General features: G+C 37.1%; 1 protein-coding gene across 1 annotated transcript in view; it reads right to left on the bottom strand.

Moving 5' to 3' along the window:
* Window positions 1-2,390: 2,390 nt before the first annotated feature.
* MAPK11 (mitogen-activated protein kinase 11) overlaps window positions 2,391-26,672 on the bottom strand; it is a 30,703-nt gene continuing 6,421 nt past the window's right edge. The window contains exons 2-12 of the mRNA XM_054631730.2: window positions 19,603-19,732; window positions 18,612-18,670; window positions 17,421-17,532; window positions 15,239-15,268; window positions 15,059-15,106; window positions 12,576-12,690; window positions 12,381-12,452; window positions 10,697-10,776; window positions 7,850-7,928; window positions 6,309-6,482; window positions 2,391-3,062 (exon numbers count right to left, since the gene is read on the bottom strand). Of these exons, the coding sequence (XP_054487705.1) occupies window positions 2,989-3,062; window positions 6,309-6,482; window positions 7,850-7,928; window positions 10,697-10,776; window positions 12,381-12,452; window positions 12,576-12,690; window positions 15,059-15,106; window positions 15,239-15,268; window positions 17,421-17,532; window positions 18,612-18,670; window positions 19,603-19,732 (973 nt within the window). The 3' untranslated portion in view covers window positions 2,391-2,988. The remainder of the gene's footprint in view (window positions 3,063-6,308; window positions 6,483-7,849; window positions 7,929-10,696; window positions 10,777-12,380; window positions 12,453-12,575; window positions 12,691-15,058; window positions 15,107-15,238; window positions 15,269-17,420; window positions 17,533-18,611; window positions 18,671-19,602; window positions 19,733-26,672) is intronic.

The following is a 26,672-nucleotide window of genomic DNA, read 5'->3' as shown; positions in this document are numbered from 1 at the left end:
GCAAAGCCCAGCCATGCTCCTCCTTCCCCTCTGTGCTTTGCAGGTGGCCAGGGATGACAGTACCCTAATTTAGTGTGGGCTAAAAGCTACACTGCTCTCCTGAAGCATAAATGCAATGTATAGGGCACCTACAAAGGCACGAATGGGCTACTGAAAGTAACAATGCTGCCTGGAGATTAAACCCCCACTCTTTAAGCAGGAACCACTACAAGTTTTGCAAATAACATTTGGGCCATGCAATAAATGCCTTCATTAATGACATTTTTAGCAAATATTTTTTTATAAAAGCTTTATATTTACTTTTTTAAATTTACTTTTAAGCCATCTGCCTCACCAAGCCTGACAAAGCCCTCACTCCTCTATATTTACCTCCATCTGCCTGTTTGAGTTGGTAGATAAATGTTTTCTTCCATCTGTGTTCAAATGATAAGCATTGTCAGTGCTAAGCCTCCCACCTTTCTGTCCCATTGGGGTACTGGCTTTCCAATTACTCTCTCCTGCTGTTGTAAACTGATAAAGTTATCAAATTATAGTCTCCTGTTGGATTGCCACAAGGGAGCTAGTTACCTACTCTAGAAAAATACTTTAATTATTGTTTTTTGAGGTCTAAATAATTACCTTCATTTTGCACATCTAGGAAAAAGATGTCTATCTCCCTACTGTTTTTCTTGACATTAAAATGAGATGATTTACAGGTTTTGATGGTAATTCATTAAAAAGGGCTGAGCAATTGTTGGCCATTACTGTCACCTTCAATTAGTTTAAATGCAGCTATGACCATGTTCTTCCTACATAATTTATCTCCTAGAAAAAACGTGCATCTCCGAATGTCAAAGAAAATATTCAGAGAAAGATTCAGAGTTGCCAGAAGAAATTTTGGAAGCAACATAAAACTTTCTTTCTACCTCAAGTGGCAGAGCTATGATAACCAGTTTTATGCATCCTTTGAAGCATTTCACAATGGACACCCTCGGAGCCAGGAAACTAGATTTAACAAATGAAGGGACAAACCCCATAATAAATTAATTATCGTTGGACACAAAAAGTTCTTGTGCAATCTCTTTACTTCATCTTTGCCCTTCCAACTGAAATGGAGCTGCCAAATAGGCTTGTAAACTCAAGATCAGATTTCAGAGAAAATAAAGCATTAAGTTACTTTTAACTGGCAAACAAACAAATTAAAAAAATGTTTAAGATATGACTAAGTGAATATTTTCGTTATGTAGTTAGACAAATAGTTTAAAGATTTAGAACTTTTTCACCTGTTTTAGCATGAAATTCAGTCATTGCATGATCATTACAAGTCTCATCCAGCTTCATAGGAAGCCAAAGTAACAATGGCTGACAGCACTTCAACAGAGACACAAGAAATCTATGCAGGCATTTACTTTTAGATTAACATGCCCTGGGGGAAGTTGAATAGAAGTGGCTGCATTTCATTGCATGCAAGTATTGGATAACTGGTCAACATTGCCAAAACAGTCTATCACTTAGTCCATAAATTAGAAACATATTTTCTAGATGGAATGTCTATTTCTATTTTTGAAAAAAGCAAAGTTCTTGGACTTGAGTTTTTGTTTTTAAATCTGTTTATTAAGAAAAAGCCTTTCTTTTTACATAGAAAAAATACAGAGGAAAGTAAATGCAGTAGAATCCATTACCTTATATGACTGCTATACAATTGAATATTAATGACAAAAGTTTCAGAAAACCTAAATATTATAAAAAGCCACCTCTAAAATAAGACTCTGACAGAGCAAGAACAAGACACAAATTAAACATTAGACAGCTGTGAATCACAAGTGTGTACAAAGACACAGCTAATACAATACAAGAGGCCTTGTGCCAAAAGGATATTCCTGTCACAGTATTATGCATGTTATGTTCCTGTAGACAGTATAATGGAGTAATCAGATAAATTTGATTCTTTAAAAAATCTCAGTATCTGATGTATCCTGCAATTTTTAAATTTAATTTTCCAACTTTTCAGAGTCAGAAAACCTTTAAAATTTTGCTTAAAAAGAAACTCCAGTGAGAATGTGTCAAATTCTTGAATCTCCTTGTTTTGTCATGTCTTCCAATGGCAATTATTAGATTACTTTCCCAAGGATTTTGTGAAAAAAAGACAATGTGGAATATTTAATTCAAAGCTGTGAACTGAACTGAGCACTCCTGCACTGCCATCTCTGACAGCCTTTGCTGAAGCTTGCAGAAGTCTACAGAGCTCTGCTGCAGTACCTTCAAGGCACCTTCCTGTAAACCCAAGCAAATTCACCAAGAGTCCAGCAATGGCATGGTGGGGAATATACCAGGAAGTAAAACTGTCTCACAAATGGGTATTGTGCAGATTTAAAAATAGATGTGGAAAATAATGAGAACAGACACTTAAATGGCAAGAGAAGAGAAAGATTTATTTTTACTGACTTTCAACTGGTGTTAAGATTGCTTGAGACATCCAGTACAAGTGTAAGACCACCACAGATATGACTACATATGCATATTCTGTCTATCTCGCTACCACGCCCTCTCTTCATAAAGGCACTAACTATAAATAGTACGAAACCAGACAGATAAAATGCCACCAAAAAAGAAAAGGATTGCTTGTATGGACGTCTTGTTTATGTTTGTATACATTCATGCTTTAAATGTACAACTTTAAAATTAACTTAAAAGGTCACCTTTATTTTGGCAATACAACTGATAAAATGAAACATGCAGAACACATAGCTTGACAGAACTCAGTGCATAATTTTGTCAGAATGAAGCAGTTTTTTACCACCCTTTGTGAGTTGGGAATACATTCATATTACAAGGCAAAAAACACCCCCACCCAAACCAGACATCTGGCTTCTGTTTAATGCATCTGTTTTTCCACATCTCCTCCAACATCTTTGGATAGTAAAATGTATGTCTGACCACAGGTTAAATTGTATGGTTATATTTTAACAGTCTTCATAGTGCAGCAAGGCAAGACAGAGCTGCCTGTATTCACTGTTCTATCTCCAGGCTGTCCATTTTTAAGTCGGGTGGTTTAAAGCTATTCACTTCTTCATAGGTAAGTTCTGTAGAGGGGGTGTAAGGAAGAGAGAAGAATTAGGTGATATTTTCTCCAAAATAAAAATATTCCAGATAAAACAGTTCTACAGATACACATGACCTGTAGTTTGTATTTTCAGCCTCTCTAGCATCCAGATCCAAAAATAGACTGAATTCACTAGGAATCCTCCTCTTAACCTCAGATTACAAATTAGACTCACAAATACTGTTATTGTACAACATGACTGTCCCCTTCAACTAATTACTAAAACACACAGGCCCTGAAATGAAAACATCAATTACGCTGTCAGATGACCTGCCAAAATGTAATACATGACAATATGTAATGGAAAATGGAAACTTTAGAAATACCTAGATAGGTTTTAAAATGTACACTTTTAACTGTGGAAAACATTCTTTATCATCTCTTAGTCAGTTGCCTTCAATTATATATCATTTGCAATTCTGTGCTAATTCCTCAGGATCCTGGTTCGGTGGGTTTTTTTGTTTGTTTGTTTGGTTTTTTAAAATGTTTTACTGTAGCTGACTTACTTTTATGGTACTCTGAAAAAATTTTTCTTTTTGTCTTAGATGCATGTAACAGCTTTTATCAGCAAATTCTATATTCATCAATAGCTAGAAACATGGGTTACTTGCTATGTTACCCTTCTTTGGGAATAACCCTTTATCTCTTCATGCTAACAGTCATGTCCTGTTTTCTGCCTTGGACATTAATGGAATATGTTGTCAGTGGCTACCTCTTTTGTATTTTCTCAAATTAGATGCTGCTTTTTAAGGACTAAATCCTGTTTCCATATGGCTAACTTCAGGTATTGGCATTACTTCAACTTCTGTTTTCCAAACAGTGATGTTTAAATCATATCGAACTCATGCCTATTAGCTTTTTTATGAAGTAACTCTGTCTGAGGCAGCTGCTATGCCTGCAAATGTACCTAGGACGCTAAAAAATATGTAAAAAATCTTGGTATTGAATCCTGCTTATGTTCTGGTTGTGTTGTGCTGGACCACTGTGTACAGTTTCAGCGAGGGATTTCTGTGAAGGAAACTCTGTGTGCAGAACTCCAGGCATTGGAGGATTTGTTAGGTTACTTTGAGTGACTGACTTATGACTATTACATAGAATTACAGGCAGCCAGGGAGCAGCTACAGCTGACTGAACTTGGAGAAGCCAGTGTCCTCACAAATCGCACACCAGGAACTGTATTATAAATTATTCTTACTGGCTGTGTGGTTTATGTTCATGAAATTCTTTATCCACTTCTCACTGCACCTACCCAGCAGAGATATGTGCTAGTGGAGCAACATGTAAGGAGAGAATGTATAGCATTCAACTCTGAATAGCATACTCTTGGCCTCTAAAATTTGAAATATTTCTCTAACTGATTAAACATGTCAGTAAGAAATGTATGAGCTTGGGTAGTGAGCTTCAGCAGTGTGCAATGGAGGCCAAAAAAACTCTGAAGTGCATAATGTATAAGACAAAGTGCCTGAAATCTCATTTTACTTTGGTGCTTAGTCCCTTGAGATCAGGCACCACTGATTTTAAACTTGAACATAAAAAGAGCAGAAACATACCAACCACATCTTGAGAAACTGGGTCAATATTTCATCAACACTACAAACATTTTATCTCACCTTACTTAAATATGGCACATGCAGTATTTGAAAATAAAAAGTTTATTCCCCAAGATAAAAATACAGCCAGAGGGAAGAAGGAAAAGCAGCAAACCTGCTGTGTGAGTTTGAAGATTTTTCTCTTACACCTTTTTTTAAACCTGAATAAAGAAGGAATTGGACCTGTAGTTCCATCAAGGTCAATGATGTAAAAAATGATACATGAAAAATGCAATGATAAATAATATGATACTGCCCTTCCAAGAGATTTCACCTTCATGTCCTCATTTCAGTTTAGAAAGTGTTAAGCTGTTAAGATTGTTGCTGAAATAATTTCAGTGGAGTTTCATCACAAGCAGAAATCCGCTTCATGACTCAGAAATTGTTAAACTTTCCTGTTAAAGACTCAGACAACTGAAAAAGCAGCAGAAAATAAAATCATCCACTCCTAAGTACAGCAGCAAATGAAGGCAGCTCTCAACAAACAAGATGTAAGGGTGCTTCTGTAGGCTGCCAGGTTTTGCAAAGGAGAGCATGTGTAAGGACTGAGTGATGCCAGTCAATCCTCCTTGTTTGTACAGACACAGTCAGCTTCTACAAAAGCCTTTCCAGGGCTCTAGGAGGTAGATTTATTGTAGAGAGAGCCATGGCCCCACTATTGTCTTTCTTTAAGATACATTTGCTGCAGACAGTTTGCTTTCTCCCCTGTAATGCCCAGGATAAAACATGGCACAAGTGGATGGGCATGAGTAAGACATGGGAGTATTCTTCATCATAAACCTAACCACTATGCTAATACATTTTTATTGAATCTTTCCCAAGTAAAAGTTACAGAAAATACAAAGAGAAACAAAAGAAAATTTATTTTATGGAAGACTTCTTAAGCCAAGGAAAGACCTTTATTGAAAACCAGAAACAATTAGTTTTCTACAACATTATTCTCAATTTAAAATCTCTAGTAAGGAATTTTTAGAATATGTCCTCATTATACAGTGGTGAAATTGGACTGTACTTTTCAGCGTCCTTGCAGTCTAATGTTGAGCCACCTTACTTCTGTGATACTGCAGTGCAATATTATTGTGTTGCAAGCATGGAAGGTTGTTGCAGTATTTATCAAAGAAAGGTTTTGGGGTGTTACTCCCAAGTAAAATCAACTATCATCTCAAACAGGACCAATAGTATGGTGTAGTTATTAATCCAAATTCCTTTGCTATCTAAAGAATTATTAACAAAATACATATCTATGAGGATAATATTACTTTCTGGTTCTGGTCAGAACTAGACCAGAATCCCAAGTAGTGTCACTCCCCCAGGACAGTTACTTCACCTGGGGATCTGACCTAGAAAACTAAAAGCAAAACAGAATGTGTAATTACCTGGTAGCTAGCATCAGCTTTTAGTTAAGCTTTCACTGCTACAGGGAATCTAGTAAGGAGATGATAGAAGGGGGGGAGTGGGCAAAATCCAGAGAGGAAATAGAAGCTTTTCTGCCTGTCCACTCCCACAAGCACACATATGAACTTGTTTGCCTGAGGCTTAAAAGTTCAAATTCCTCTAGCTAGAAATGGAGGAAAACTGTTATTTAAGTAAGGCTATCTTCTGCTACATGTCTTAGGCAGTGCATGCAGTTCTGATACCTTTCCATTCATCGATGGTTCGCTCCTTGTTCTCTATGGACTCGTCATAGAGCTCGGCCTCAGGTTCATCATCCGGGTCGTGATACTGCACAAAGTAGGGATGCGCGAGCGCTTCCGACGCAGTGATCCTCTTATCGCTGTCTAAAATCAGCATCTTCTCAAGAAGATCTACAGCTAAGGCAAAACCAGAAATGCAGTTCAGAGCCAGAAGAGACCATGAGGAAATAAAAGAAACCATCTATTCTTACTCACCTTAAACACAACTAATATTACTGGCAAAATTTAGGCAACATAACAAGTAAGTTGTGAAGACTTTGCGCTGTGAGTACAAAAGAGAGCTGAAGGAGATTCTGGTTTGCTTGTGGCATGCACAAAGACTCAGTATAGTCAAATGGAGATCTGATTCACCTCTTCAGATATCCAAGGACTTAATTCTAAAAAGATCCGTGTGTGGTTATAAGGTAATATCCTGTGCTGTGCTTTGTTTGCCTAAGTTTGCACTGATCAGGACCAAGCTAAGTAACTTGTGAATAATAAAGTGTGAGATTACACTTCTAATAAGCTGCACCAATGAAACGATCAGAGGAAAACCCCAAAGCCACTTCACAGGACTCAGCATAAACAAAATATGTCTAAAGTTGACATTTGCAGTATACTTCAAATATCTTATAGAAATAAGAAAGAGTTGTATGGCTGAAATGAGTTTTTTTAATGGAAATTATAACTACTATTTTTTCACTGCTTTCATATAAGCATTGGCATTAATTTGCCTTTATGCTATCAATATGTAGCATGCTGTCATGTACTTCAGGCAAATAAATCCCATTTTTTAATATGAAAGTGTTCCAAACTACTTGTATTTGCAAGAATAAAATTTGTATTAATACACAAAATGAATCCAAACCATTTTAACTCACTATTCTTTCCTTTAATGTGCACTTGATGGAACTGACCTGGTACTGCAGTGAGATTACTCTGATGACTCAAATGTCTTCTTTTTATGTAACAAGAAAAAGTTCACAGAAACATCTCTTTTGCACAGGCAGAACCAATTGATTATACAGAAAAACAATCACAGAATCCAATCAAAGGTCTGCCTTAGCCCAGTATCCTGTGTCCAACAATGGCTCATATATTCCTAGGAAATAATACTCAAAGGGTCATTCAAACAGCTATACTTCCTGGTGTATTCTTCTGCTTGCCAGCAATTTACAGCTCATGGCCTTCCTGAGCCAGAAATGATGTCTCTAATCTAGACCCCATGACATTTTTATTTATTTCTGCTATCTACAGCTGGCTTTTGCTTTTCATCTATGGACCATTTCCCTTTAGGAGGTTCCTGTAATCTCCATCAGAATCAAAAAGACACAGGCTTCATAATGGGAAAACAGTCTCAGGATGAAAGGTTAAGCAATGCTTTTCTCACTGTTCTGAGTATTATTATTATTATATGGAATCGTACAGCAAGGAACACAAGGAATGCTTGAGTCCCTATGTTATGTTAGTGAAAAATTTTATCTGTGTCAGTCTGATTTTCTTACCTAATGGATTGGCACCACGAAACACTGCTTTCAAATCCTGCTGAGGCATATGTGGAAGAGATTCGATGTATTTTCTTGCCTAGAAATAAGTTAATATACTTAGGATAAGGGTTAAATTTTGCTCAACAGTAACCACATCAGCTCTAAAAAACCAGACACTATATTTTTATGTTTCTCACATGGGAAATCCTTTTTACATAAAACCATAATGACCTTGTTTCAAGCACTCACCCCTGTATAATGGACAGTAAGCAAGAGAGTTTTAAGCAGGTACACTTTGGTTTAAGGCTTCAGTGTTAACACTTTAGTTTTCACCTGTGCTTACTGGTTCATTGCAGTATATCCCCAGAAAACATATGCATGTAATGCTCAATCAGAAATTGCAGCCTAAATCATCTTTCAGTTACCCTCAGCAAAGTGGTATAATTCAATCTGCAGCCTTCCCTCCTCTCTCTGCTCTGGTGAGATGTAGCTTCACTAACCAAAGAAGAAATTCTGCTACTCCATGTGAATGGATTTTCAGATGTTTAACAGAATTTAAGAGCTTGCCTTTTCACTGTGGCTGTGAAAGGTTAATCCAAACTCAGCTAGTAAAAGCCTGCCTGGATATAGGATCCACAAATGTCAGCCTGACAGTACATGAGCTACAAATTTTTAGGCTGAGGTAAGTAGGTTGGCAAGAGAAGAGGTTGCATATTTGGATCAGACAGAACAGGGAATTCTGAAAAGGAATTGTCAAAAAAGGAGCAGATGGCTATTCCCTAAATCCATGAAAAACCTCATCTGGTCTTTGGACAAACCCTAACCCTTTTAAAACATGTTTGTGTTACAGAGATGTCTCTCAGGATTTGGCAGTCCTGTCAGAAGGACACTATCTGCAGAAGGCTAACTAAGCATCCTTGGCCCATGGAAAACAGCAACTAATCAACAACTAATCCTAACCTGACTGAATAAGATGCAGTGAAAATTACCTCCAACCTTGCCCATATCCTTTGAAAGCAAAACAGACCTATCAAAGTGGACTTACTAGCCTGTCCCCTCTGCTTATATACTCACCACAGAAACCTGACCAGGAAAATCCCAATGATTAAATTATTCTGAAATACAATTACCATTTAAACTCATATTAACATGAAACACCAACAAACACCTCAGTAACTTGTGCTGAAGCATTCAAGGAGGTTGATCTTTTAGTTTCCAGTTCTTTAATCCTCTACTTATAACTGAAAGTAGACTTGGCATTTCAGCAAATCTCTGACATTGTTACAGGAATGTTAAAAAATTGTCCATGTCTGCAAACTGCATTCAGAAATACCTTAAACAATAAGGCCAAACTACATGGTAAAGAAGAACTAGAATGAAGAAACTCCCTTGCAGCTGGCAATTACCTCCAAGCAAGGTATGCATCTCATTTGACATTGCTCCTCTAATCAGGCAGCAGCAGCCCAGAGGTGACCTAGCAGCACTCTCATTCATTAACCTGGTTTTTGTGGTCTGCCTGTGCTCTAAAGGTATAATTAGCCCAAATAAAATAATTTCAGGATTCCTGTACCTCACTGAGCTATGCTCTGAAACACAAGAAATTAAAAGAACAAAGCATGTACTATTTCCAGGAAGTATTTAAGGTGTTACTCTCACGATCAAAAAGCTCACTAGTTATGGAAAAATAACACATTTATATACTACTGAGAATATGTTACAGCAAAACCTGTAGGATCTTAACAGCATGTGAAGGCTACAAAAGGACCTATGAGACTATACAAGGACCTATGCTTAGGACAGCACAGTCTTAGATTTGTTGGTTGATGAAGTCTCTGGCAAAAGGCTTAGTTAGCCTCCTGCCCCAGCCATTCCTAGGGGCTGGGTACCCAAAACCTCTGGGACTGTGTATTGGCCTGTGATGATGAGGTTTCATTATGCTTGGACCTTCCAAAAATACAGGGCTGCTCTGGCTCTCCGACCGCTCCTGCTTACTTAACCTTCATTAGCAAGGTCAAAGGAAACCCATCAATATTTACACAAGCTGAGAAACAGCCATTGGTATTAGGCTGAGGTGTATACAGAAGAGGTTTAAGAAAACAGCTGCAGCTTAAGAGGTATCTGTGTGCTGGTGTTTATCTGAACTCTTACACTGCCCATCACCTGCCTTTACCAAACAATACTACATCTGGCTATCCACAGTTACTGCTTACAATGAATCTTTGAAGTGTCACTTTAGCAGAGAAATTAAGGGGAAATTGGTCATTTACTAGATTGCTATTTAAAGAAGTCACGTGGAAAGCTAAAAAGCCCACTTTTAACTATGAATATTATCAACAAATTGGACATCATGCAACCACTTAGAAAGATGAATAAATACAATTTTCAAATTAGGTACTAAATAGAGCACTCATGCAGAGCAGACATTTTTTTGATTTGGATATATCTGTGTTTAGAAACCTTACAACAATGGAAAGCATACAAATTACAGAGACATCAGATCATCAGATTTAATAACAACAATATATTGCTCTGAGCTGAACACCAGTTTTAATTTTTTAAATTATAAGAATAATTTAATTATAAGCACTTTAAAAGATCATTGGGACTAATTTCTTAACACTTTGCAAAAACTGAGTACATGAGAACAAGTACCAAAATTTATCCAGGTGACAGTCAAGGCATCTGGATGCCTCCAAAAGCATAGTTTTTGAACGGTGGCATTCTAGCAGCAAAAACCAGAGATAATTTTAAGGTATTTGCTCATTTCCAAATCAGAGTGTCCACGTAACACAGGCAGTGACATACAATGCCAGTTAGAGAAGGAATGACAGGAAGGCAGTTAACTGAATGAAGCTGTGAACTCACGTGTTCTGATGATATCTTCTTCAAAAGTTCTGAACTGGGTGTGCCCACAACTTCCATTATTCTCTTCAGTTGATCAATATCTGCATAATTTCAGGGAAATGAACAGCACACAGTCCTTCTGGGTTTAGACAATTAATGAGCTTCCATGCATGTAACTAAGATGCTTAAAACAATTCAGCAAGACAATTACCCCACAGCTCATGGAAGGATATCAATTCATACCTGCTTAAGCCTTGTCCTGGAGTACCAAATTCCCTACTGTACTATATTAACTTGTCAGGTATGTCAGCTGCATGAAAAATATTGCTTTTCTGTCCTAGTTCCAAATTTAATACATTCTTCAGCTTAATATTAATAGCATATTTATGTTTCAGTGATCTGAGGGATTTCTAAAGATCAGTTTAATATGATAGGCTATTTTAAGCTCATAGGCCTAAATTACTAATCTGAAGACTGGCAAGTGAAAAGTTATAATTTGGCACCTTTAAAAATTTGTTTTATATATGTCTCAAGATTAAAACCTTTGAAAATGTTCATTTCTCATTGTCACCTAGGACCTGTAAAGTATATTACATTTTTTGTAGAGACTCAAGATTATTTTACAGCTTTATTTAAATTGATATAATCATATAGTTGTAGACAATATTTTATAACAACAAAAAATCGTATTTCTTGTGACCTATATTTATTGATTTGTTCAATACCAACATATCATGTAATCAAACAGTCTGAGGACAAGTCATGTCCTGATGATGATGTACCTAGAGAATGCCTGTGGTTACAATAGTGCCTAATGATGCTGAGCACAACAGAAAGGTCAGTGGGGAGACTTGGTCTCAGCTCCTTTAAGATTATTTCAGGCAATTCTAATGTCATAATTCTTTGCACCCAGCAACAGCTAAGTACTAGCAGAAGTGTTTGTTTTTGGAGGGGTTTCAGAGTAGCAAGAAATGTAAATACAGAAGAATGTGCTCTTGTTTCTCATAATAAAAGCTTGATGTAGTTGGTTCCTCATTCCTTATTATGTGTTTTTCTTCAGTTTCCTTTTATTATTTTACTGCTCTCCTCAGAAACATCTCTTTTTTGCTCCTGCCAGCACAGGAAACGCCAATGGAAATCCCTGATGCTCCATCAGGGACCACAGCACAGTGCTGCAGAAGAGAAAGGGCTTTGTTGCTCCTGTAGCATTTCTGGAACTACTGGCTTCTTTTAATATAACAGGACAGAACAGAGATATTAATTCACTTATTATTAAAAGTTAACTCATTTGCATTTTCCGGAACTTTCAGCCTAAAAGCATTTCTATTTTGTTCAATCATATTAGCTGATGAAAAAATGATACCTTTACTCAGCTTCAGTTTTAGTGTATGTTATTTCAATAAGATCCACACATGGAGGAAATCTACCCTGTTGTAACTAGGTTATTATTTAAACACAGATACACAAAAGAATAAATGTAACATTTTGTTGTTTAAGAACATCTGTTACTGGTTTTTATCCTACCAGTGGGTCTCATATTCAGTCGTCATATACACTGAACTGAAAGATTAGCAAATTGTTTATTCTTTTACAAGTTTGTTACCTCAAAACCATGTCCATAGAAACACTCAAGTCCTTAGGAAAAAAAACCAGGAAGAATTAGAGTATTTTTTTAGTTCAATCTTAAGTTTTATATTAAGGATACAATCATTTCCTGGAAATAGAGCCTTTCCCTTCAATAGCTCTGCCATGATACATCCAACCGACCATATGTCAACTGCCAAAAAACAGAGACAGAAATGTGCACAATGAATCAAAGAGATCCTTAAACACAGCTGCTTCTTGGTTTAAAACTATCACTACATCCAGCTGTAGCAAAATACAAGCCTTCACAGTTTACCTGTTTGATTGTAGTGCATCCAGTTTAACATAATTTCTGGAGCTCTGTACCATCTTGTTGCAACATATCCAGTCATTTCATCATCAGTTTGACGAGCTAAACCAAAGTCTAAAATCTACAGAATAAAAATAAAATAATAATTTTTTAAAACCCCTTTCACTTTTGTTATAGGTCCTGATTTTCCCATTACTCCTTACTGAGTTTTCTGTAGTCCCTTGCTATCAGTGAAGTCAAACAGCAGCACTCTGCAGACGAGTTCATCTGTTCTCCTGCTGTATCTGTGCAGCCTCTGGTGCTGCATAAAGATATTTCCACTGTAATGAACCTGGTGCTTTGTTCTCCAAGGCAGACTTTATATTTTGCCTTAGGTTCAATTTTCCACTGACATTAATTTACTAAAAATAAACACTGTTGCTATAAAAAATGAAATATTATCAGCTAGGAGTGTTTGTGTAAAACGCTAACAGCAAGTGCCAGTGGCCATTTAAAGGCCAAATAAGCTGATAACATGTGCAGAATTTCTGTTGTCTAATTTTCTAATAATGTGTGATTAAAGTAGATGCTTTTATGTCTAAGCATCTACTTTAATCACACATTATCCTGATGCCACTAGGTGAGAAACGTATATCCTGTGTAACAATGTAAATTTAAATCACATCCCATTTGTTTTCAGTAGAACTTGACCACCAAAACAAATGAGCTCTGTTTATGTACACAGAGGCTTGATTGCAAAGTGTTCCCCTCCAGATGCTTTCCCTTGCTAAGTTTACATTGATGGGAAGTTATTTCAACTGAACTTTCCCAGCTCATTTCCTTGCTTTCTGTTCTATTCTCTGGTTAGTCTTGTGTCCCACCCTAGCTCTAAGAGAGACTGCCTTGGAAGGGTACCACCTGAGCCTCAGTGCTGTTGTCAGTCACCTGAGCTAGCCAACATCTCTTCACATAGAAATGTGAGTAAGATCATTGAGTATTTCCTGTGATGAGATCCAGGATTATTTATTAAGCTGATGGCTAATCCTTTTCACAGGGAATAAGAAAATTTCAAGAGTATAATTCAAAATTCCTCAGTTATAATCCAATTAAAAGATATAAAAAGCCTAAAGAAAAATATTAAGATATAAATAATTAACATCTTTACTTCCAGTACAGTTGAAAAGCATAATTTATTTTTTAAGTAAGTGAAGAAAAATGCATGAGGCAAACAAGCAGAAATAATGGCGTGAAACTCAAACACTAATGCCCTTATTTTTATAAGGATTTTGGCAATATTTTTCCTTAACAGCTGATCCCTTCCACCAAATGTGCATGCACACACACTTTCCTTCTTTTTGCTTCTGTTTCCTTTTTGTTAGTACTTGGAAATATCCACTAGTTTGTCCTATTAAAAATAATTTGAGGAAGTAAAGCTAAAAATATAAACAAAGCAGAGAGCAGTGTAATAAATGCTAGACAGGGAGCTGCACAGATTTCATAATAATAGAAAAAACCAGAAAAAGTCTCCTTTACTTCCAGTACAAAAATGCAATACACATTTTAAAGTACATGATCAAACACAGATGACCCACAAAATTTCACAGATGCTGAACATACATGCATGAAGACATTAAAGAGATAATCATGAAACTTGCTGAGCATCTGCAAGTGTCACTAAATCAAACAGGACCTACACTTTCTCACCACAGATCCGGATTAGTGCAGGAACCTAACTGCACTGCTCTTACTCATTATTGTGGCTTTTTGCTGATCTTGTGGTATTTGGAGTCTTTTCTTAAATCCCTTGCAGCTGGGATAAAGTGATTACATCAGAGTCTTAGAAACAGGAATAAAGATGTTTCTGGCTGTCATGGAGAAATGTTTAACTTCTCATTCTTAAGCTTAAAGGCTTAGAAAGCTACAAGACATCTTTTCCTTCTCCAGAGTCTCATGTTACTATGCAGTATCATATCACACAGACACACCAAGAGTTGTATTTATATAGAGGTGTACATCAAAATAGCATTTGGGAAGCAAGGATTATAGGGTTCTTTTTGGTTGGTTGGGGATTTTTGTTTGTTTTTCTTACTGCCTGTAACTGGTAATACTGGTATATTTGTTGCCATCATTATTTAATTCAGCTTGAATATTCTATAGATACAACAATGAAAGTTGTTACAAGGCTTCATCTATACATGGCAGATGCAGACACACATCACAGGCCAGACTCTCAAGATATCCTCAGTTAAGTACTCACTCAGGGGTCAAACTATTATCTATGTACCATCGGTGGGGTACATAGGGATTTTGCAAAGATATTTGTATTCATATTAGGAATATACATATTAACAAATACATATTATTGGGAGAAAACACATGTTCACAGAAATGGGCAAATAGCAAACAGTTGAAATTAATGGAATGAGCCATAAAAATGGTAACTAACATTTTCTTAGAAAACTGTCATATTGAGAGTTTTTACAACACTGTTAGAACAGCATGATACCCACCCTCAGTTCACAGTCTTCATTTACAGCTAGGTTACTGGGCTTCAGGTCCTGTAGCAGAACACAGAATTAGTTGAGTACAACTTCAGCCTTTTAAAATATATTGTAACTATGTCTTAGCAACACATTTGATGCAGAGGGACACACCCCATTCATTTTCATTACCTCAAAGACTGAACTCACCCGATGGATGATTCCAGCTGAGTGAATATACTGTGAAACAAAACAAAACAAAAAGGGTAAGATTTGAAGTTAGAGGTGAAGGGAGGTCAAAGCCACTTGACTTGTTTTTTTGCTTCTGAGACTGACTGTTTTATATACAGAAAATACTTACGTCATACCATGTTTACAGATCAGAGGTATGTCAAACTTCAAAACCTCCCTGTTTTGTCTTATCCAGAACTGGATATTTCAAGAAAGGTAACCATGAAGACTAGATTCTACCATGAGAGGCAGCATTCACAGTGATTCTTCTGTATAAAGTCTCTTAGCAATCTGGAATTTGTTCCAGCCTTCCCTGGATGTTGATCAGCTGTGGCTAGTGAAATCAGTGGCCTAGGGAGCAGCATGGTTGACTCCTACAGGATGTAAGTCACCTTCCCATACTGTGAACACTGATGTGGGTGAAAGCAGCCACCTGCACTCTGGGACAGGTCAGTGACCAAAATACCCACCTAAGCCACAGCATTACTTCAGGTCCACTTGCAAAGTGGTATTTCAGTGGCTATTTTCTGCTATTTTACATAAAACTTTTAAAATAAAAAAATTAGAACAGCTTACTCTGTCATTGACTACTGTTCTCTAGTTAGGATTAACAGCAAGTTTATCTATGATCTTATCAACCAGCATGAGCAGGGCCTTGAAAACATTCTATTCTCTAGAGGTGAATTCACCTGTTTTAGGGGAAGGGATTATACACAGAAAATCTATGGCAACTGGGAAAACCCAAAGAGAACACAAGTGCATTCTTCATGTTCCAGACCTAAGAACTATTTATCAGAAGGCAGGGCCACCTCTCAATGTTCCTCACAGCAGCTGAATGAAGAGGAAGCCAAAACACTGCTATCAACAGAAGGAACTGTGTCCCTACTCTGCTGAGACAACCACAGCAGCCCCTCCTGGTGCCACCAAGCAGTCATACACAGGATCAAATGTTCTTTTGCTAATGAGACGAGAATTTCACGAGAATTTCAATTCCAGAAGAGAGGAGCTACCAACAACCTCTCCCCTTTGAAACAGAGCCAGAAATGCACCTGAGTGCTTTTCTGAAATTAATATTCACTTAGAACACAATTCTTACTATTATTTAGCTTTGACACAACATAGACTTATATTCAAAACCACAAGCAGGATAATTAATGCCAGAATCCATCTTCCTAACTAAGCTATTAACTCACGTAAATGAGACAAAGCAATTAAGGGCTCAGTTGTGCAATTTTTATTCACCAAAATCTGTACTTAAATTGATGGAACCTGCATGCATGAATAAGAATTACTGTCTCAGGCACAAGGTGACTTGCTGAAAATCATGTAATAAGTATATTTCAGAGCCAGTATTTACCATGGCTTGCTTTCAAACACATATTATTTTCCATGTCTAAAATATCAATTACTGTTAAGTTAGCAAGTAAAGCTGCTAACCTCTCTCTTCTGTTTGCTTTTATTTTGGGAAAATCTGTACTGATCTGAGAAAAAGTTTACAACCTAGTAATGGGAAGCATTACCTACATCTTCTGTTTATAGACACTTACATATTAAACATCAGCACAAAAATATACATATTTTGATTCTTTTGGAAAAAAATTTTGCTGTAGATTCATTGCAAATTTCCTCTGTTATTAAAGTGTATAAATTTTAACTGATATGATTAGAGGAAATAATGACTTTACAGGCACACTAAATCCTCAGTGATTGTGTGCAGCATCGTACATCGCTGGGATAAATTTCTACTCCCCAATATTTCCCAAAGGACACAACTAACTTGGTAATCTCTTCACCAATGTGACACTCCACAAAAATCTAGTATATAGTGCCTCAAAAATTCTGAAGAATATGAAATGGATAAAGAACAATACATAGCATGTTATTGTCCTGCAATAGGAACTGAAATAGACCTAAAATGATCTAAAGTTAACTTTCAAGGGGAGTATTCACATGTATTGTGCATGTAAACATTGGCAGGCTTGTGGGTTTATTTCTGGTTAGAAAAATTATCTGATAATTGATAAATGATTGCAATTTGTGCACTTTTAAGACATTTAAAAAAAAGTGTTTTAAGTATGCTCATTGCAACCATCCAGTCCTTACAACATTTAGATTGCTGATTTATCACTACAACATTTGGATTCCAGGACTCAGACAGTACCTTAAGACCTCGAAGTAACTGATAGATGAGAAATTGTATATGATCATCTGTTAACTTCTGGCACTTGACAATGTTATTCAGGTCAGCACCCATTAAATTTGTCACAAGATATCTGTGAAAATACAGAAGTGGGAAAAAAAAACAATGCAGAAAATTCTTCCAGAAGAGTATCCACACAGGCCATGGAAGTTCCTTTTCCACTGTCTATTAACACATTTTATGTCCTTTAAATCAGCTGCGAGTACTAATAATGCAATCACTACTATGAGACTTAATATAATTAAAAAGAAAAATCCTTGCAGTATATTAGAAGCTTTTATCTCTGTTTTCTCCATCACACACTACAGCAGTGATACATGCAACACATTTTTTGATGAAGCCTCACCCAACATCAAAGTGGCAGCCTGAGCCACCAAAACTACAGGACCTGCAAGGCTCTGGAATATCTGATGCTGGGGGGAAATATTAGAGTGGCAGAAATAAGAGTGTTTTGTGTAACTTCCCTCTCTGTACCCACTGTTTTATTTTTTGACAAATTTTGCAGAAACATTGATTCTTTTCCAAGTACAGTGCTGGAACAAAAGCATGCATCTGTCATACCCAATTCCCATTTGTGTAATTTTGCCTAGAGTCAAAGGGGTTTGGTCACTAATTTCCACGGAGACAAAAACATGTTAATTACTATTTCTTCTGCTAAATTGTTCACTTAAGTGCTTATACAATTATGTAAACCAAAAGGAAATCAGCATAAATTGTATGTTTGAGTCATCCCAAAATATACCTGGCTTTAGGTTAACCAGGGGTCTAGCCTAAATTTACCTTGTGTCAGTTAACTAACAGAACACTTTCCTGCATTCCTGAACTCTGCCATCTATGTATGAACAAATAACCCACAGTTTACAAACACACAGTTGAAGTGAAAAGGTTTTAAGTTTATTGGCATTTATGCAGCATTAAATCATTTACCATATACCCTTAATCTAATTTAAATAATTTAAATTTTCATTTAGAAAAGTACAAAAATGAGGTCTATCTCCCTGCCTCCGCTTTTGTGGAAAAGTTGCAAAACGATTTTTACAAAGCTGACTGTGGCTGAAAGTCTTTTAGAAATGTATGTTCTTCCTTTTTAAAAGCAGAATGGTATTTACTTACTTAGTAAGTAGTCAGAATGATTTAAAAAATTTTACTTACACTTCATTAAAGTTTTCTATTGATGTTGCAGGTGTAAAAACATCAAGCAGTCCTATAACCTGTAATGTGAAAGAAGGGGAAAGAAGTGACATTTTATTTTTACAAACCTGTAAAGCAACATGTGATTTGCATTGACAGTGCTCAACATTTTCAGGATCAAACTTACAAAAATATGACATATGGTCATACTGAAAACTGACATAGTAGGTGATCTATAAAGGTATCACCTCAGCCATCTTAATTACAATCTTCATTATGAAGAGTAAAAAAAAATAAAGGCAGTAGAAGTAATGTCTCATTACAGAAAAGCTGACACATGCCTTATACAATTGTTATACTTTAGATTATGCACATCTTCATGAGCTTTCTTGGTCTTTTTTCATTAACTTTTTTATTCTTTCTCCAGGATATTTTTCAATCAACCATAATTTATTCAGGCTTCAAGTCATCAAGCTACCTTTAAGCAAGTGGATGCTCCAGTGAAATCAACTGCTTACCACATAAACTTAGAGCATTAATTAGTAATGTGAGATCTGAAGGTCTACTGTCTTTCATTTAACTATTACACTGTTGTCAATTGCAACAAGACTAATCTGCCCCTAATTTCTCAACAGAATCCACATTCAGCAAAAGCAGGTGTGAGGTGTGGGGTCTTTTTTTTTCCTGGGCTGATGTTTCAAGATGTTTCAACAGTAGTGAATAGAATACTTTTATTACTTTATTAGAGAAGTGTACAATGACTTGTTTTGAGTTTCTTTAACCTCACCTTCAAGATTTAATTAGATATTTTTAAAATAAAAATGCAGTGTGTTGCTGAAAGCTTCTGAAGTCCAGTGACTTCATGACACCCAAGGTGGCTAGGTCCAGGTATCTTGGGTAGCTAGACAGCTGCATACACCTTTTTGAAAAAGACTGTACCTAACTGAAACTAAGCTTCTATTGTAAACTTTTGTAAGGTCAATCCAAAGGGAAGAACTCAGTCTCCACTTACGTTCTCATGCTTCATGTGCTTAAGCAGCCGAAGCTCCCGGTAGGTCCTCCGGGCATGGATAAGTGATTGAAAAGGTCTTGAGAGCTTTTTCACTGCCACCTTCTGTCTTGTTTTGGTATCATAAGCTGAGCTGAAAGAGGGAAAGAAAAAGTCCATAATGATGGCACGTTCTACAGCAAAGGTCTCCACCAGTTCACTGAAGGAACTTGCAGTCTCCTGAGGGCTCTTACCCCTTTCTTTACCCTCTTTCACCTTCTACTCAGGGACTGCAACCAGGGTGCTTAGTCAGCAGTAACTCCCAAGTATTCCAACACAGGTCCCTTGTTTTCCATAGCAAGTTATTAATGCTCATGGTACTCTTCAGGACTCATCCCCAGGCAGCCCTTTCCCCAAATGGCAGGAAAAGTAACCAGACAATTATCTCCAGTCGTGCAGCTCCAGCCTCCAGCTCCAAGGCAGGGCTCGTAGGGAATATGGGGATTCAAACTGAAGTTTGTTCTTACTGAGCAAATTGGAACCTTTACTAATTAGAGGAACACTGCCTTTGTATCTATGAATATTAATTATTATGTAACCATTAGCTTGATAGATGACAATGTCCCCAAACTGGTATCAAGTTAGGATGCTGACATAACCATGCCCATGCCTTTCCCAGCAAGTGAGGAATGGGCACATCTTATACTCCAGCCTACATATCCACAGCATGTGCTTAATGTCCCACAGATGGAGGCGCCCTGCTGAAGAGGACACTAAATATATAGTCAATATTTGCAAGCAAGGGAGACCCACTCTCTTTTTTGGGAATTAGAAAGACATGACAAGCACAAGCCACAAATAAATGATGTCTGATATGTAGCACAGGGATAAAAATGATCCCTGTATGTATTACTTCATGACACTACATAGTACAATTATAAAAATACTCTGAAATCTCCTCTTAAGAAGAAAAAAAATTTCTTTCAGTTGTTACTCTTACTTATTAAGTAATTGTGTTCAATTAAAATACCTGGAAATTCTCAGCTTAAAGAGTGGATAACACTGTGTGTACTTGCTAGAGAGCGCTAACAAATGAAGAATCTTCCCACATTTATCTTATTACAGAACTTTTTTGGAATTACAAAGACAAAAGTTAAACAACATGAAAAACGCATGGAGTAGAATGTCAACAGTCAGCAGTCACATAAAATGCTATTAACTTCTTCTGCACAGTGTTTTAAAAACTCCCACAAATCATTGCAGAACACACCTGCTAGAGACAAAAAACCACTGATGATGCCTGGAGTATCTTCCAAATTAATACACAGAGCCTACAGTCAGCTGAAAATAGGTGGACTCTGACATATTTGGTGCTATGCTAAAGTCACAAAAAGCCAAGTGAAGAGCAAAGCCTCTCTCTGCAGGATAAGCTGGTGTTGCTAATCAGAAGAAACAAGGATACAATCAACATGCAGGAAGAACAGTGGCATCCAAAAGGTGATTGTCCTAGAATTAACTCAACCTCCAGGAGGCCAAGCCAGAATTTCATGAAGACAGAATAGAAGCAAGTAGATTTAATTAACAAGTTTCCTGCAGGCTCTATGGAAGGAGGGAGTCACTCATGAGATAAATGACATAGATAAGCAGATTACTTAGCTAGTTCTTTGCAAGCATCACAGAAGCTGATCTCCTGGCAAGTTTTAAAGGTGCAGAGTGCTGTGGTTTTGCTGAGCACTTCAGAAAGGGCATTCCCTGAGCAGAAGAAAGAGTGCATAGGAAATGTGGCTTAATTACATGGAGCAGCTCAAAGAACAGTGTGAGAAGAACTGACAAACAGAAATATCTTAAATTCCACATGACCAGCCACAAGGAGAACATGAAGGTTGCACAAATAAATCTAAAGAAATAAAAAGGAAGCCAATGCTTAGCTTCTAATATAACAAAGATTAGATGTAATTGCCCTGTGTTTAGCCATAGGCAACAAAGCCACTGGAGAACACTGCCAGGTCTCACAAATGCACACTGCCTACAGTCTTTCCAGTTTTTGGGGGAAAAGGAAATGTTTATCCAGGTAAATAAACACTGCTCAAAACAGCAGTTTGCTTAACATCTCAGCTTTTCTGCTAATTCACAAGCCCTCCCACTAATGCTTGCACCAGTCTGTGAAATACTGTACACATTATACAAGAAGGCTAGGAAGAATTAGATTTTAAGCCTGTTATCACGATAAACATCACTCTCTTCCCAATTCTAAGTTCAAATGTGAGTTTAAGTGGTTTAAAAACCACTATCTTTAAGATGAATTGCTTTTTATCTTGTATATGACTCAAGGCTGCAAAGCTTTCAGATGATACAAAGCACAATCTTTTTAGCTTCAGTAATTCTTATGACAGCAGCTTTTTAGACCAAAGATGGAATCACACAGGGAGAGAGGAGGAAAAGGGAAAAGTGAAAAGGGAAAGGAAAGTTGAGTCCTGAGACCTCCAACAGGAAATCGAAGAATCGAAGCTGCACAGGCCAGGGACTGACTTGGTTTAAATGAGTGCTTCCCCACTCAACTGACCAAAGTTATAATCAGAGCTAATGCCTTCAGACTCCTTCCTTGCCTGGTTTACCATCATCATAATTCAAGATATTAACAGTAAAGCATTCAAAAATATGTTTCATGTTGTTTGAAATGTCTTTTTTGTCAGATTCAAGGAGAAATTGCATATGTGATCTCTGCTACTGCCTCTGTGATCACATTTTTAGACTACATCTCTCTGTCGTGCTATTATATCATCATAGCTACAATCTAGTTTGTACCCCGAATCCCTCATCAGCCATAAACTATTAGGTGATAGAAGGAAGGAGGAGTTGCTTCCCTTTCTTTGTGATTTCCCCATGAATGCTCAGCTTTCAGAGTAGAGTTTCAGATGTCTCTGGAGAGGACATCTCTGGTTCTAGTCAAAGCAAAAATACAGGCACACTTGTGCCTGGCACCCATAAATCCTTCCTTGGAGGCCTGTAACCAGCATGGTTAAAATGACTGAAATTTGCTTTTCAAAAAAACCTCAAACCCATGCTGATAACTATTTTGATTTAACAGGGAAGAAAAGGGTTAGAGGCCTATTTTCATGTTTTAACCACAGCTGGCAAATAAGTGCCACACTGCTGCCTGCTCACTCCTTTCCACCTCCAGAAAGAAAGATTAAACTTTATGTGTTGACATAAAAACAATTTAACAATTGAAATAAAATATAATAAAACTTAATAATGATGCCAAATAACTGCTTTAGACAGACTTTCTATCATAATTTAGAAAGAAATAGAATTACCACAATCTTTTTAGTTTACAAGAAACAACTTTGTAACAATCATAGCACAGCTTTTTCAGATATGATCCCTCTTGACCCAGAACCATTCAGAGTTATGACACATTTTTTGCCGTCTTTCCTTTTCAAGATCAAGGATAAAAAGCCATTACTCTGCTGGGATGACATCATTTTCACAGAGATTAGAGACTTTGGTTTAGTGTGATTTTCAATCATTGCTCAAATTAGACTCACCTTTTTAGTGTTGTCAACTCCAATATTTAATAATTCTATTGAAGTTCCAGATGAAATATCAATTTTTAGTTATGTGCAAATTTTCCCAGTTCTTAAGATTTCAGAGACAAGTTTGAACATAGGGAGCTACTGCAGTCCAAAAACTTGAGAGGCATAAAGCATGGGATTTTAACCTCAAGATAACCTTCAAGCCTCAAGATAACATTATAACTTTTGATGAGATATGGATTTTGGTAGCTGATGTTTACAACTATGGCTGTACATACAGTAATTTCCCTAGTATCCACAGAGTTTGTCCTCTGTGGTTGCAGAGCAGTAAAACTGGACAGACAGGCCATTGATGTGTGCAGCCTGCTCAGACCCCTCAGGGATTTTGGGACTAGAAGCACACTATTCACCTGTGGCTACTTAGTCTTTGGGATCAAATTTGCTTCAGCAGCTGTTTGTAGGAGCCTGATCTTAAAAACCACACATGGAGCCAACTTGCATCCAATTTAGTAAACTCCAGTATTGAATGCAGGAAGAATCCTTCCTGGGATCAGCTGGTCCCCTTGAAATACAGTCAGTCCCTGAAATTCCTAATACTTTGGGCTCAAAGAAGCTTACTAGCTGGGCACTGCACTACCCACAGTGCCTGGAAAAAGTTCATCTTGAATGCAGCATTCAGTCTACAAGTTCTCTTCATTCCTGGAGCCAGCCTAGATGTAGCTGATGCAGAATGAAGGCATGACTCAAAGTCCATGGTGCCAGTGTGGTGTCTCCAGCCACATTCCTGTTTGCTGTAGGTTACTTCAGTCAGACAATATTCCATCCCCATCAATATTCCATCCCATCACTCTGAATAACCACAAGATTTTGATTGTCTACAAAGTCTTTTAGCATTATAGATAAAATACCTATTTTAGCATTATAGCTAAAATTATAACTAAATTATTTAGGTATGTGCAATCTAAGCAACTGATTTGGGGTTAGGTGCAAAAACCAGAAGCCTAACTTTTCAGATTTTTTAAAAATATAATTCAGTGTCTCAGCTTGCAAGGCTATTACCTTTACATCATCAGAAGTTTGACAACTGGCTGGACACACTGTACCAAAACTTGGAGAGAATGCTGGACACAGAACATGTGACAGTGACACTGGGTCTGGTGTTTCCCCATATTGTTCCAGGATTCTATTTTTGTTTCTTTCACTGCAGCAAAATATGCAAAAATATGCACAATATTTTTTTTTCCTCCAAAATATGCAAAAATTCCCCATTACATGTAACTGTTAAGAGAAAGACAACAAAAAAGAAAGAAAAACCCCAAAGTGCAATTCTTGCTCAAAATACAGGTTCAAAATTTTGAATTCTTATCTGCAGACCTCAGCACCCTTTCAAGTACCCCTAGACTCCTTCCACTGGAGGTGACATGAACTTCCTTGTGGACAGACGTACTCTTAATTTGGAAGATCCTAAGTTATTGAGAAAAACAAGTAACAGTGGCAGAAGGGTCTATGTGAGCTGGTGTTGAAGGGGAAAGAACTGAAGAAGGGTCAACACTCAGAGAATCTCTTCACTCATGGAGGCAGAACTTATGGCACCATGCACTGGCAAGTAAGATAGAAAAGAGGGACCACAGGAACCCTGCCCTGGGACATGTTCTAGTAATTTCTTGTAATTTGGGTTCTTAGAACTGCAGTGAATGACAACCCATTTTTACACTTCTCATAAATATCATGTAGTGAAAGAAAGTAATCGCATGAACAACATGGATTTTATTTTCAAGGTTTCATTTGTGAGCTTTTTCTTCTGGGATTTACCATATTGTTCTTCTTCTTTAAAACACAAATTTTAATTTATTTTTAATTTAAATAAAAACCTACTTTTTATTGAGCTATGAGGAAGCCATGAAAAAAAGCACACACAGCATCCATCCAATACTGGCAAAGGACCGTATCAGCTATTGGCAGAGAAGCAAGAGAACAGAAAACAGCTGCCCAAAACCATTTTAAGTTAGGCAGTAAACCCAGGAAATGGTTAATTTTTTTCTTCTTTATAAATGTTTTGTTACTGTTTTGCAAGCTCATGTTGGTGATTTTCACTCCCTAAGAGCTAGCTGTAAGGTTTGTTTGCTAAACTGCACAAATCACAACATATATGTGCATCAAAAGGAAACTATAAAGAAAAATTAGATGGTGGCAAGAAAAAACAGCACGAGGATGTAATGGGAAGCTCTGAAACTACACATTAATCTTCTCATTAGACAAAAAAATCCACTTGCTTGATGATGACAGGTTATTGTACTGTAAAAATTACATCCCCTCACTTGGATATTATTCCAACACACCATGCTGAGCAGTAGCATCAATGGTTTTGGTTTTAGTACAACTGTTAATTATCTCAGATTAATTTACGCCTAAATCTAAACATAAACCCACAAATATCTCTTACATATGCAACATAATTGTTCTATAACCAACATAAAAGTATAGTGTTTCTTTGTTTTAAGCAGACATTGAAAATACTAAAAAATAATCACTTTCCACATGTTTATGTGAATATATCACCAGTTTCCATTCAATGGAACATGATCATAAAAGTGCTGTATCAGCCTCTGAATCCACAAGCCATATTTTTCTTTTTTATTTGTCTCCTGTGTCTCCACAGTGACTTAAAAATTTAAATAACTTTACTGAGGAGCAGTCACACTTTTTTAGATGAAGCTACAGACAGTTCAGCTTATATCAGTGGCAATGATGTATTTAAAATCGTGGTTGTGAAAAAAACATACAGAAGGTTGGGGTCATAAGCTGTTAGTTTCCTCAGCATGTGCAATCAGCTCCTGGATACTGAAATAATCATGCATTGTACATAGCCTGAGCCCAATGTCAGTAAGTAAACAAGAGTATCAGTCAGCTGCCACTAAACCAGTACACTGCTAGTGACAAATGTGTTCCATTCAGTATTTCAAAAAAAAAGACCGACAGGTACTTATATATTGTGGGCCTTGAAGCTTCAGCTAGAAATGCTTGCAGTTAATCTGGATATAAAGTTTAACATGAAAAATATCAGTGCTTTCAAAAACATTAAACAAATCCATACAGACAAAATCTCACTTATATTTTGTCCTTCTTTTTCCTATTCCTCCCCCCACTTCTCCTTCACATTTCCTGTTTCCTCTCTCCATAACAGCCAAAATATGAAATGGTAGCAATTTATTCCCAGGTTACACAGGGGTTTGAAATGTTCTCCCCCTTCCCAAGTGTATGGGCAGAATTGAGATATTGTATTTTCCATATGAATCAACTCATAGGTTCTGGAATTCAAACACTCCTTGTGAAGCTGTACTGAAGCAAGCAACCAGGCCCTAAGACTTTCAGGTCTTTGGGACAGGGACATGATTACAGTGTTCCCAACTGTAATCATGGCTGACAGCAGGACAGGAAAGGAGGCAGCTATGCCACTGCTGCCTCATGTAGTCAGGAAGGTAAGTATCATAAAAAATATATTGAAGTAAGGATGGAGGAGCCCTGCAGAGAATACCCTCTGTTCAAGTATTCTTACAG

The sequence above is a fragment of the Agelaius phoeniceus genome, chromosome 5 (assembly GCF_051311805.1).
Source record: "Agelaius phoeniceus isolate bAgePho1 chromosome 5, bAgePho1.hap1, whole genome shotgun sequence".
NCBI classification, from domain to species: domain Eukaryota; kingdom Metazoa; phylum Chordata; class Aves; order Passeriformes; family Icteridae; genus Agelaius; species Agelaius phoeniceus.
Note: the sequence above shows the minus strand (reverse complement) of the source record. Positions and strands in the feature narration are given on the sequence as shown.